This window comes from Amblyomma americanum, chromosome 11 (assembly GCF_052857255.1).
Source record: "Amblyomma americanum isolate KBUSLIRL-KWMA chromosome 11, ASM5285725v1, whole genome shotgun sequence".
In the NCBI taxonomy this organism is placed as follows: Eukaryota; Metazoa; Arthropoda; class Arachnida; order Ixodida; family Ixodidae; genus Amblyomma; species Amblyomma americanum.
In genome coordinates, this window is record NC_135507.1 from 110,480,231 (window position 1) to 110,494,429 (window position 14,199).

The following is a 14,199-nucleotide window of genomic DNA, read 5'->3' on the forward strand; positions in this document are numbered from 1 at the left end:
TCGGGTAACTGAAAATAAATGTAAGGCCATATATACCCAACCCACGCAGATGTTTCAATTGCCAGAGGTTCGGCCACGGCTCACAGAGTTGTCGCGGCCGCAAAACTTACGCGAAATGCTCCTCGAAGGACCACCAGTCAGATGAATGTGTTGCTGCCCCGCGGTGCACAAATTGTGAGGGAGACCATGCTGCATACTCCAGGGCTTGTCCGTCCTGGAAAAAAGAAAAAGAAATAATTACTCTGAAAACCACTGAAAACATTTCTTTCAAGGAAGCGAGAAGGCGATATGCCGAAACAAACCGATCCTCCTTCACTGCGAAAACAACCTTCGCCGATGTGGTGCGTGGGCGCGGCGCATCACACCAGGCTTCGGCACCTGTCCAGGCCGCACGCAGTGGGCCTATGGCAGGGCCATCCGCGCCCCCTGGTGGAGTAGCTGATACTACTCCGCGAACCCCAAAGCAGGCTGCGCAGACCCCCGGGTCAGCAGGCCTCAAGACCTCTTCCCACAGGTCGAGGTCTAACTCAAAAGTCTGCGTGCATCCTGCACGGTCGTCCAGCGCCTCTGCTGAGGCGATGGACACGACCCAGGGCAGGCCCGTGCCGTCCACATCGGACGGACGGCGGAGGTCTTTGGATCGATAAAAAAAATGTGAGGCTCCGAGTGAAGGGGCCAAATCAAAGTTAATCTAATTTTATCTGCACACACGCACACAACATTAAGATGGCTTTCATAATACACTGGAACTGCGGAGGTCTCATAAATAACTATAACGACATAAAAGACATTTTAAACACAATTTCTCCTATTGCTTTATGTGTGCAGGAAACCAATCTAGGCCCTCAACACACAAAGGTGCTAAAGAAGTATACTGTCTTCCGCCGTGACCGAGAGGGGGCGAGCAGACTCTCGGTAGGCGTAGGGATCATTGTGCAACCTGGCGTAGCAGCTAGCGAGATCACACTCAAAACTAGGTTCGAAGCCGTAGCAGCCACTGTGGTTGGTTACAAAACCATTACACTTTGTAGCGCATATCTTCAACCACATCTCGAAGTAAGACAGCATGAATTAGAGAACCTTTTACAACAGTTACCGGAGCCATACTTGATAGCTGGCTATTTTAATGCGCACTCTTGTTTCTGGGGCAGTGAGAAAACCGATAGCAGAGGTCAGGTTATTGAGGATGTTATACTATCCAAAAATATTTGTTTATTGAACACCGGTAAACCTGCTTATTGCTCCCCTAGTTCAGGAAAAATGAGTGTTTTAGATTTGTCTTTTAGCTCTCCATCAGTTTTTAACTATTTTAAATGGGATGTCTTAGACAACCTATACGGAAGCGACCATCTCCCTGTTGAAATCTGCCTATCATCCCCTCCATCAGTCACCCAGACAAAACCACGGTGTTGGAAGCTCAATTTAGCAGACTGGCAGCTGTTTAGAACAGCAGCCACGTTAGAAAATATTACGTTAGAAAATCTTAATGTAAATGAAATAAATGAAAAGTTCACAAATTGCATTCTTTCTGCCGCACACTTGGCTATCCCCCATCTTCAGGAATAGTACAACGCAACCATAAAGTGTGGTGGACACGAGATTGCAAAGAAGCAAAAAAAACAACAAAATAAAGCTTGGGGTATATTTCGCCGATACCCCACACAGGAGAACCTTATAAACTTTAAAAAAGCAAGAGTAAAAGCGCAGTACATAGTCGAAATGCCGAAAAATCATCCTGGCAGCGTTTCATTTCCTCGATAAACAGCCAAGTCTCACCGAAAAAAATGTGGGAGGCAGTACACAAAATGGATGGTCGCTACACTCCATTCACAGTTCCTCTCCTGATGGCCCCTGGTGTACAGACAAATATCAAAGAACGAGCAGACATATTAGGCGAACACTTTTTCACTGTATCTAGTTCCTCTAATTGTACAGAATCATTTTTAAAATATAAAAACACAGCCGAAAAAGAAAGACTGCCGATAAAGGGCAGTGCTCACGAAGCATATAATGGCTTATTTACACTACAAGAAATTAACAGTGTACTTTCTTCGGGTAAACAGACTGCACCAGGACCAGATGAAGTCCATTACGAAATGCTTGCCCACTTGTCCGAACATGCTGTAGACTCGCTTCTGAAATTTTTTAACAAAATATGGTTATCAGGAGAGATTCCAGAGGCATGGAAAAAAGCCATTATTGTACCGTTGTTGAAGCCGGGAAAAGTACCCACCTCCCCTGGCAATTACAGGCCTATAGCCCTAACAAGCGTACTTGCCAAATCCTTCGAAAGTGTCCTTAACATTAGATTAATGTTTATATTACAATCCCGTGATCTTCTTGACATCCATCAGTGTGGGTTTAAAAAGGCGTGCTCTACAACCGACCATCTAGTCCGCCTAGAGAACACAGTCCGAGAAGCATTTATACACAAGCAACACTGCCTTGCGGCCTTTTCGATTTAGAGAAAGCCTGTGACACCACATGGAGGTTTGGCATACTGCGGGACCTTGGAGACCTCGGAATCCGTGGTAGAATGCTAAAATGCTTGAGTGACTTTTTGACCAACCGTTCATTTCAAGTACGCCTGGGTGCCACTCTTTCTAAGAATTTCATTCAAGAAATCGGCGTGCCTCAGGGGTGCATTTTAAGCACCACGCTTTTTATAGTAAAAATGAATTCCCTAGCAAAAATAATCGCAAAGTCTATCATGTATTCTGTCTACGTCGATGATCTCCAGATTGCTTGCACATCCTCTAGCGTTACATCGTGTGAGAGGCAAATACAGATGACAGTAAATAAACTAACAACATGGGCAGACAAAAACGGTTTCAGGTTTTCTACGCAAAAGTCAGTAGCTGTTCTTTTTTTCGCTTAGAAGAGGACTGCGCACTGATCCCTCCCTGAATTTAAATGAAGTCGCACTACCAATTAAAGATGAGCACAAATTTCTAGGAATAACTTATGACAAAAAGCTCACATTCCTACCACACATAAACATACTCAAAAAGAAAGCTTCTAAATCTCTGAATATACTAAAACTACTTTCACGAAAACATTGGGGTTCCGATAGGACTTGTCTTTTACAGATTCATCGCTCTGCAGTACGTTCTACATTTGATTATGGATGCATAGTTTATGGATCAGCGAGGCAATCGTACCTTAAACGGCTAGACCCAGTACACAATTTAGGCTTGCGTCTTTCCACCGGTGCATACAGGACGTCACCGATAAACAGTCTTTATGTTGAAACCAACGAACCATCACTTAGAGAGAGAAGAACCATGCTCACATGCTCGTACGTTTTAAAAATCCGTTCACTACCTAAACATATCAGTCACCAAATAGTCACAAAGTGCCCATCTAGAACACTATTTAACAACAAACCATTAGCTATAAGGCCATTTCTTCTTCGTTTTGAAGGTATGTGCAAAAACCTCGGCGTAATGGATGCATTACCTCGCGTTGCTCGAGGATGTGGTCCACTGCCTCCATGGTTCAATTTTCCTGCAATCTGTGACCTCACTCTTGCACATTTCCGTAAAGAGCGAACTCCACAGCAACATATAATAGAAGAATTCCGTGCCCTTGAAGAAAAATATAGTAGTTTTACAGAATTTTATACTGATAGATCAAAAACAGATAGTTGCGTAGGAAGTGCAGTGGTGTGAGGGAATTCGGAGCAAATAGTAAGACTACCACAGTGTTCCTCCATCTTCACTGCGGAGTGCTACGCAATATGTATGGCCATAGAAAAAATACTAAGTGAGAACCTCGAAAATGTTATTGAAATCCAGGGTTCGATGGAAACCCGTCTGGCCGGATATGTTCATGGCGGAAAATCTTCAAGCGCCGACCAATCGTTAAAAAGATGACGTTTCGGCCCCGGCTTACGGGGGCCTTGTTCACAATGAAAGAAACACAGAAGTGAAGGTAAGTTATATAGGTTTCATGATATGACGCAAGCAGCGGGAGTATATCGGGGTAGATTGCCTTCGTTGCGATTAAGCGTGTTTGCCGTTGTCTGAATATAAAAAGATTCCAGGTAAAGCCCTGTCATCTTGCTCTTTTCTTTTCCGATTATCTTCGTGCCGTCCCAGTCGATGTCACCGCCCTCGGAGATAGCATGATCAGCCAGTGCGTTTGTTGCCACGCGCTTGTTCTTGACATCATTGTGGTGCTGCTGCAATCTTTTCCGAAAATCACCTGTTTCACCGATATAGACATGCTCACAATCAGCGCAGGGAACCCTATACACGATGCCCGGGAACTTCTCCTTCTCTATCTTGTCTTTCACTGTAACCAACGCGTGTCGCAGCTTCTGCGTGGGTACATGTGCGACGTCGACTTCGTATGACTGGAATATGCGGGATAAACTTTCACTTACTCCGGGGACGTAGGGTATGGGAATCCTTTTCTTCTTCTCTCGCTGGGGTTGCTGTGGCGGCGGGTGAGCTAGGCGATACTCAGATTTTCGTATAAAAGAACTGGGATAGCCCGAAGCCATCAGGTCGCGGCGAACGGTGTTCAGATCTGTCGCTTTTTCTTCCAGCGTAGAGCAGAGGTTCTCCGATCGGCGGACAAGTGAGGCGACAACGGGCTTCTTGTGACAGGTCGGGTGTACGGAACTGAAGTTGAGGTACATGCCAGTGTGCCTTCCGGAATACACTGAATGATATTCCAGGGCCGTCGCGTTTCACCAGAACGTCCAAAAAAGGCAGACGACCATCTCCTTCCTCTTCCGTAGTAAACAGTAGTACTTCTGTAGTACTTCCTCTTCCATAGTAAACAGTAATACTTCTGTAGTACTTCCTCTTCCGTAGTAAAGTTGTTTACTACGGAAGAGGAAGTAGATGGTCGTCTGCCTTTTTTAGACGTTCTGGTGAAACGCGACGGCCCTGGAATATCATTCAGTGTATTCCGGAAGGACACGCACACTGGCATGTACCTCAACTTCAGTTCCGTACACCCGACCTGTCACAAGAAGCCCGTTGTCGCCTCACTTGTCCGCCGATCGGAGAACCTCTGCTCTACGCTGGAAGAGAAAGCGACAGATCTGGACACCGTTCGCCGTGACCTGATGGCTTCGGGCTATCCCAGTTCTTTTATACGAAAATCCGAGAATCGCCTAGCTCACCCGCCGCCACAGCAACCCCAGCGAGAGAAGAAGAAAAGGATTCCGATGCTCTACGTCCCCGGAGTAAGTAAAAGTTTATCCCGCATATTCCAGTCGTACGAAGTCGACGTCGCACATGTACCCACGCAGAAGCTGCGACACGCGTTGGTTACAGTGGAAGACAAGATAGAGAAGGAGAAGTTCCCGGGCATCGGGTTCCCGGGCATCGGGCATCGGGAGAAGTTCCCGGGTTCCCTGCGCTGATTGCGAGCATGTCTATATAGGTGAAACAGGTGATTTTCGGAAAAGATTGCAGCAGCACCACAATGATGTCAAGAACAAGCGCGTGGCAACAAACGCACTGGCTGATCATGCTATCTCCGAGGGCGGTGACATCGACTGGGACGGCACGAAGATAATCGGAAAAGAAAAGAGCAAGATGACAGGGCTTTACCTGGAATCTTTTTATATTCAGACAACGGCAAACACGCTTAATCGCAACGAAGGCAATCTACCCTTATATACTCCCGCTGCTTGCGTCATATCATGAAACCTATATAACTTACCTTCACTTCTGTGTTTCTTTCATTGTGAACAAGGCCCCCGTAAGCCGGGGCCGAAACGTCATCTTTTTAACGATTGGTCGGCGCTTGAAGATTTTCCGCCCTCAAAAATGCTATTATTTACACAGAATCCTTAAGTGCACTTAGAGCTCTCCATTCTAAAAATGCAAGCTCCCCTCTGCTTGGTGACATCATACACAACATAGTAACTGCCACAGCTCAAGGACAAAATACAAAACTGTGCTGGGCCCCGAGTCATGTGGGAATAAAAGGCAATGAGAGAGCAGATGTGTGTGCTAGGAAAGCTCGTGGCAAGGAAATAAAGAAAGTAAATATGCCGTTTAATGATTGCATGAAATTAGTAACAAGGTAACTAAGAAAAAAATGGCAGTCAGATTGGAACAATGAGGTCAAAAATAAACTACACTTGGTAAAACCAGTTTTAGTTGAATTTAAGTCATGTGTGCACCAAGAACGTTTCAAGGAAATGATCTTATGCCATTTCCGAATAGGCCACACGCACCTTACACACAACTTCCTAATAACAAAACAAGACAAAGCTGTTTGTCAAGAATGTGGAGATGAACTCACGGTTAACCACATTTTATTCTCTTGTGTGAAACTGGAAGAACTAAGAAAAACGTATTTTACTGAATTTTATAATAAATGCATTCCCTTTCATCCCACACTGCTTTTAGGAGATGATGCAATTGTTGATATGGTCATGTGTTTTTAGCTTTCTTAACGAAACGGGATTTCTCAAGAGGCTAAATTTTTTACCCACTGGTTTGTTTGAATTTTAGTACACCTCAGCCAATTTCTCATGCCTGAGAAGAAAGCTGGGGCTTTTATTTTGATTGGTTGGGAGCCTCGATATCCTTCCACAGCCAAGGAAGGCTACTGAGGTTACACGGCCCTCTTTAAAGCTTTTACTTGTAGCCATTTATAAAGTTTGTGTATGTGTTCACTATGTAATATTAATGTTTGAGGGTCTCTAGAGCAGGGATGATTCTTACATTTCTATAATATTCAACAAAAGACTTTTCCTATACCTTGTTCTTGGCGCATGATGGCCTCTGTTGCCTATGTGCCATAAAACACAACACAACACAACACAACACAGCACAACAACAAAGGCAGAAGAACAAAAGAAAGGAACATGCAGGATGAAACACGGGCGCCTGTGATTTGTCCTACGTGTTCCTTTCTTTTGTTTTTCCGTTTTTTTCTTAATCTGCTTCAGCTCTTTTAATCCTGTCATCTTTTAGCCATGCCATTTTTTTACTTTTTTCACAGGCTTTTCTTGTACCTTTCTTTACAGTTTTTCTCAGTTTTTTAGTGCCGTTATCTTTGCCACCTTATTTGCATGGTTTTCACTACTTTGTTGTTTTTAATCCTCTTTCATTGTCTCTGATTTAGCCGTGCTAGTTGTTGGCTTCATCGACATCTTTTAAGAATATTTTGATTACGCTCTCTGCCTTTGTATTTTCCCGCGTTTGTTTTTTCTGTTCACCGCCTTTTGTTTGTTTGTTTGGGCTGCTTTATTGCTTGTGGGTAACGATATGAATAGGGATGATGGGTTCTTTCCGTGCTTGCACTTTGCTGATCTTGGTGTTTTTCTACCTGTACAAATGGTGCGGAGTGGCTGCCTCCCGAAGTAACAGCTGTGTGTTCTTGTTGCCTGCGAGCGCTGTTTCTCTCAGAATGGGCGTAATTGGCAGGAGTGCATGTAAGAGCAGCCTGCCTCCCTCCTCAGGTCCTGGAGAAGAAGGAGGGCCTCTTCCGCAAGCACATGATGGGCAAGCGGGTCAACTATGCGGCCCGCTCAGTCATCTCGCCCGACCCCTACATTGACGTAGAGGAGATCGGGGTGCCCATGGTGTTTGCCACCAGGCTGTCCTACCCAGAGCCAGTCACTGAGCGCAACATAGCTGAGTTGCGGCGGGCGGTCATCAACGGCCCGGATGTCTACCCAGGGTGGGTGGTGCTTCTTTCTCTGAATGGTGGAGAATGCTGCTGTAATGAACCACTCAGCAGCAACAGGTGACTGTCGTGGGTGTGCTCGACAGCAGGTGGTGTCGTGTGCTCCGCAGCTAGCACAAGCTGCATTCATTGTGGCAGGCACCCAGCAGTTCCCAAAAAGCACCAGGTGCGCCTAAGGGGGGGACGGGCACACTAGCCTCAAGAGTGAACTTCTGAACCGCTTGCTAGGTTTTATTGAAACCTGCCGGGCCAGTTTATATCACTGCTGGGACCATCTTTGCCAAATTTCTTTATTCGGCCGGGAGTTCTTCTTTAACACCGAAGTGCTGAAAATAAAGTGGGGCGATTTTCAATCTTGTGAGTCCATTTTTCTCATTTCCTGTTTAATCAGTAAACTGTCAGCTTAGGAAATCTATTGTTCCAATATTACTTGACAATATTAGTTTTGTAGCAGGCTTTCTTGAGTGAAATTTTGTGAGGAACATAACTGTACGCTGACTTTGTCTATTTTTGCATTTTTTTAAACTAAAAAATGACAAGAAAAAATGGCGTAAAATGAAACACCAATATCATTCCTTATATGGTAGCAATCTTTTAAAATATGTCAAAGTTAAAGAAAGTAACTCCACAGTTGTGTGCTTCGGACACTCCCAAGGCCGCAGAACACAAAAACTTGGGAAAATTGCTCTTATTTTCTGAGCGATAATTTTCTTATGCAAGCATAGTCTTCCTTGTCATAAAGGCTACATAACGTGCTTCATACTCACTCAATAGTAATGAAGTTTACCAGAGATGGTCCCGCAGGGATATAATTTAGGCCCACAAGTTTGAATGAAATCGAGTAAGTGGTTCAAAAGTTCTGTTTAGGATATTGTCCCCCTTTAACTCGTCTTGCAAGGTCAGCAACGTCAGGCAATGACCGGTGCAGAAAAACACCAGTAGTGTTTGCACTAAGAGCGAAACTGCGGGGAGCTAAAGAGATGCCGCATTCATTGAGTGTGGAAGGCTCCCTGCTGGTGCCTGCAGCAGGATTTCATACAGGGAGCAAGGAAAATCATCACATTCCATCCCTGAGTTCGTAAACCCAAGGCAGACTGGGTGCAGCATAAGTGCAGTCACCACAGACTACAGCTGAACCCATATATACCGAACTCGCAACAACAACAACAAAAAAACGCTGAGTTCTATATGATGTGTAATTTGACATAATACAGTGGGACTCATTTGCAGTAAAGTGACTTGGTCCCGCAGGGCACCTTGAGTATTCAGGTGTTGGTGCCTGGCGACACCACGTCGTACCCCAGCTCCCATACCAAAGCTGTCATCCGCACCATGGCGATAGGTTGTAAGATGAAGGGCAGAAACCACGAACGGTGGCGGTCGGGGCCATGGTCAAGCTCTGGCCGAAGGGCTCCGGGACCTTCCCGTGAGTAAGACGGTGAACCACTGGCGACATTTTAGGAACTGTCGGCGCACCCATATTGTATGAGTAATTCTTCTTCCAAAGAACCTGATTGGTCCTTGAAAAGGAACCGCACTGATGAAACCCTTACCAGTACCCAACCTGTCTATGACCACTTTCCCCATTTCCTGGTTGTTCATGCTCTTGTAGAAAATGACACAGTTGCAGGAATGTCCTTTTTTGTCATCGCTAGAACCATTGAGAAAATGATAGGGAAAAAGTACAAAGCAAAAAAAAAAAATCTTATCTGGTGACCTTCTTATTGAAGTGTCTGACATCCTTCTGAGGCAAAAGCAGGTTGCTCACCTCCTTGTGACCATCACTCCTCACCGCAATCTAAACACAGTGCAAGGCGTCGTTCAGAAAGAGATCCGATTCGAAAAACAGAAACTGACCTCCTGGAAGGCTTCCGAGATCAAGGTGTCATTGCCCTTCGCCGCATCACCATAAGGGAGAACGGTGAAAAGGTGGCGACACCCCATATCTTCCGAACATTTGAACGGTCCCGTCTTCCAGACGCTGTGAAAGCAGGGTTCATCCACTGCAAAGTTCGTCCCTATATCCCCAACCCGAGAAGATGCTTCAACTGCCAATAGTACGGACACGGATCTAAAACATGCCACGGAAAACTCACATGTGCGAAGTGTGGTGCCCATGAGCACCCAACCGATAACTGCAATGCGGCTAAACTAGAATGTCCAAACTGCCATGGGCCACACGCCGCGTACTCGTGGACATGTCAGACATTCCAAAATGAGAAAAAAATAATTCAACTGAGAGTCATTGAAAACATCACATTCTCGGAAGCCCAGAAGAAGCCCTCGCTTCTCTCTGGAAGATCCTATGCTGACGCAGCGCGCCTGGGTGCCGAACGGCGTCTTGTCACAGTGGGCACGCAATTCAGCATTGCTGATGCACGCCCACCTCGGCCCCTCACCATGCAGCCTCCGGCTGCACCAATGTTCCCTGTCCCAGAGGTCAACTTTTCGCAAACCTCTGGGAAAACACAGAAAAATGAGAGGGAATGTCTCCCTCTTGAAAAATCCACGTCTGCTTCCACGTCTACACCGGAAGAAGTGGACATGACACCGACGCTGAGGGAGTCCCCCAAAAAGAGGCGGCGTCTCCTAGACCGCCTCAAACCAAAAAGACATCTTCCAGTCAAGCTGCCTGATAAAGGCGGCGGCATCTAAATAACCCTCAATAGTCTTCGCTTTCTCACTAAGAAATATGGCTGTCGTAAGCATTATTCACTGGAACTGTAGAGGCCTACTTAAGAACCTGGATGACATATATGAAATACTCGCGCAATATCATTCAAACATACTTTGCCTGCAAGAAACACACTTAAACGCAACACATACAAACTTTCTAAAAAAATATGTAGTATACATGAAGGACAGGCAAGGCAGTGCCCACTCATCAGGTGGACGCTGCTATAGTGGCTCAGAATTCAATTTTGTCTCAATGTCTTCTACTGGCTACTGACTATTTATTTATTTATTTATTTTTTAATCAATACTGTCAGCCTTGGTAGGCCCGGGCAGGAGGGGCAATACAACGAGATACAAGGCATGGTAACATTTAGCACAGAAATTAAAAGACAAACAAACCAAAGACAACACTTGCATGATTCGAACAAAAAATAGGTAAATTAAACACAATTTTTTTTTCGCCAGAACTGGACTCACAACATTCAAAAGTCTTTATAAAAAATTGGCAATGCTCTCAGTGCTTGTTAGTCCACTCAAAGGAATCTGGTTCCACTCAGTTATTGTTCGGGGAAAATAAGAATATGTGTGCAAGTTTGTTCTGGCACGATAAGGTGTTAAGGACTGGGCGTGACGATGTCTCATTAATCGCGTCACTAGTGGTTTTAAGTAAGGGTCCGGGCTCATTGATAACTTGTTATTTTTCAACAAAAAGAGAAATTTTAGTCGCAAAAGCTTTCTTTGAGTTTCCAGTGTCTATATGCCATTAACATTCATTAAAGTTGTAGGGTAATTGTTAGTGCGGAATTTAGAAAAAATAAAACGAACTGCTTTCCACTGAATCATTTCTAATGCGTGGATATTAGTTTTAGTGAAAGGATCCCACACTGTACAGGCATATTCTAATTTTGGTCTAATGGCTGATGTCTAAGCTAAAAGCTAAGTTGCGGAAGGGGCTCGTTTTAATTTATATCTAAGAAAACACAGTTTACGGAAGGATGATGCACAAATGTTAGAAACATGAGCATTCCAAATTAAGGTATTAGTTATTGTTACACCAGGGTACTTGTACTGCGTTACTTCTGATAGGCACCGTGATGATAGGCGGTACTGGTAAGATAGGCTGCGTTAATGTTAGTTACTCTCATGAAAACTGTTTTTTCGGCATTTAGTTTCATCTCGTGTCTAACACCAATCGTTAATGCTGTTGAGGTTAGAGTTAAGCACTACTTGGCCCTCCGGAGTTTTAATTTCTGTGAATAAAATGCAGTCGTCCGCGAACAGCCTAATTTGAACTGGTTCTGTGATAACGTTAACAATATTATTTATATAGATGAGAAATAATAACGGGCCAAGGACGCTTCCCTGAGGGACTCCAGATGTTACCGGGAGGGAGCGCGAGGAGTGACCAGCAACACAAACAAATTGGGTTCTGTCGGTGAGGTATGCAGTAATCCATTCAATTAAAAAAGAAGGTAGACCAGCGAATTTGAGTTTACAAATTAGTTTGTTATGTGAAACAAAATCAAACTTAAAATCTAAAAAAATTACATCTACTTGGCCTGATCTATCGAGGATTTCTGCAAAGCTGTGCACAACTGAAGTTAATTGAGTTACAGTTGAGTAACCTTTCCTAAAACCATGCTAAGTGGAGTTAGAAAACCTTTGTTATTTATTTATTTTATTTATTTTATTGATACTGTTGACCCTCGCTTGAGGGTCGTTACAGGGAGGGAATACAATGCAATGTACAACAGAAAAAATTCATGTCTCATAACATCAAGTTGGGTGCCCCCGACACAAAATATCGATAGAACGTTCGAACTTGTGCACTTCCGATTGTTCGACAACTTCAACAGGCAAAGCATTCCAAATTTCAATGACATCAGGAAAAAAAAAGTAACGAAAAACATCAATACGTGAGTCGTAAGGCTTGATCGATCGAGTGTGGCTTGTTCTCGCGCTCCGTCTTCCCGGAGGCTGAACATATCTATCTGATTTTATCTTGAAGTGCCCTTGAATTATTTGAAAGAAAAGTTTTAGTCTTGATTTTTTCCTTCGATTTTCCAGTGACTCGAGCCCGCATGAGTTCAGCATTTCCGTCACTGAGTCCCTTCTTCTGTATCTTGACGATATAAACCGAGCAGCCATTCTTTGGATTCGTTCCAGTTTATCTTTTAGAACTTTTTGGTGCGGGCTCCAGACGACACAAGCGTACTCGAAGGATGGGCGGATGAATGTTTTGTAAGCTATCAGTTTGACATCTTTTGTTGCATGTTCCAATTTCTTCCTCAGAAAGTAAAGTTTTTGGGAAGCTGTCGAGCACACATTATTAATATGTTTATGCCACTGCAGATTATGTGCAATTGTGACGCCTAAATACTTGAAGGTATCAACATTTTTTAGATTATTTTTTCCAACATTATAAGAAAATAACTGCAAAGTCTTCTTATTAGTTATATGCGTAAAAGTTGATTTTGTGTAATTAATTTCCATGCCCCATTTTTCGCACCAAAGATGCAAGGAATTAAGGACACGGTTTATTCTAATTTGGTCGGCAGCTTGTGTTATTCGAGAATAAATTAAACAGTCGTCTGCAAAAAGCTTCAATTCTACGGGAGACTCGGTAACCTCGTTAATATCATTAATATAAATTAGGAACAGTAATGGAGCTAAAACCTAGAAGCTAGAAATTCAGTTACGTAATCGGCAATGATGTGTTCTGACATTTTACAACATGATGATAGCAATGAAATGGGGCGATAATTCTGGAGGAGGGTGGAGTTGCGTTTTTTGAGCACAGGGACTATACGAGCCGCTTGCCAGTCAGAAGGAAGGTTTGCCGACGAAATGGATGCTCGGAAAATAACGACTGAGAACTTCGATAACATTTCAGCGTAACGGTGCAGGAATACATTGGGGATGTTATCTGGTCATGGAGACAAAACTCAGAAGCATTCCTGGAGAAGAGTTCAGAAGCATTGCACAGACACCAGGCAAATACACCAAGTCACACTCATCGTCGATTTGTTGGTGGAGGACATCGCTTTGCGCATGTCTGATTGGAATGGAAAAAACACTCTGGAAATATTCATTAAAATGATTCGCTATTACTTGCTTGTCATGAATGATAGCACCGCCATGCAGTATTTGATCTACGGGCTTTCTCTTTTTGTATAAATGTCTCCAAAATTTATCAGGCTTATTCTTTATAAAGTTAAGCAAAGTAACCTGAAAATAGTGCCGCTTGGCTCTGGTCACAGCTTGAGTAAGTGTGGCTCGTATATGATCAATGATACGCTGGCAGGCGCCGTTCCATTTCAAACGTTTCAGTTTCCTTTTGGTTTGTAAGATACATCGCGTAATCCAAGGTGGTGGTTTTGTACACTTCCTGATTTTGTTTGAGATAAAACTGTCGAATCAATGTCTGCATATATCCTTAAACTGGTTCTATAGTACAGTGACGTCAGACCTATGAAAATCACTTAGTCGTAGATCAAGATAGTCCAGCACACTTTCGTCGCTTGTGCATGAAAAATCTTTCACAGTTTCAGGTTGTACGGACAGGAAGTCGCGTGAGGCATTGAAAACACATGAAAAGCACACCGTTTTGTGATCAGATGTGCCAGGCTGAACAGTCACTTCAAAATTTTCAATTGAACGGCTAATAAAGACTAGATCCAGTACAGAACTAGAGGAGTCAGTAATACGAGTAGGCTCATTGACTACTTGTATCATGTTTTTAGCAAGCATTATGCCAAACATATACTTAGAATGACTGTTGTGCATACTGTCAAGGGGTGGTTTGTTCCAAATAGTGCCAGGCAAGTTGAAATCACCTGTTAATATTAGTTTGTTGTGAGT

General features: G+C 43.8%; 1 protein-coding gene across 1 annotated transcript in view; it reads left to right on the forward strand.

The window, feature by feature from the left end:
• Positions 1-14,199, forward strand: part of Polr1A (RNA polymerase I subunit RpI1) — a 345,140-nt gene that overhangs the window by 62,267 nt on the left and 268,674 nt on the right. The window contains exon 7 of the mRNA XM_077642305.1: positions 7,436-7,656. Coding sequence (XP_077498431.1) covers positions 7,436-7,656 — 221 coding nt within the window. The remainder of the gene's footprint in view (positions 1-7,435; positions 7,657-14,199) is intronic.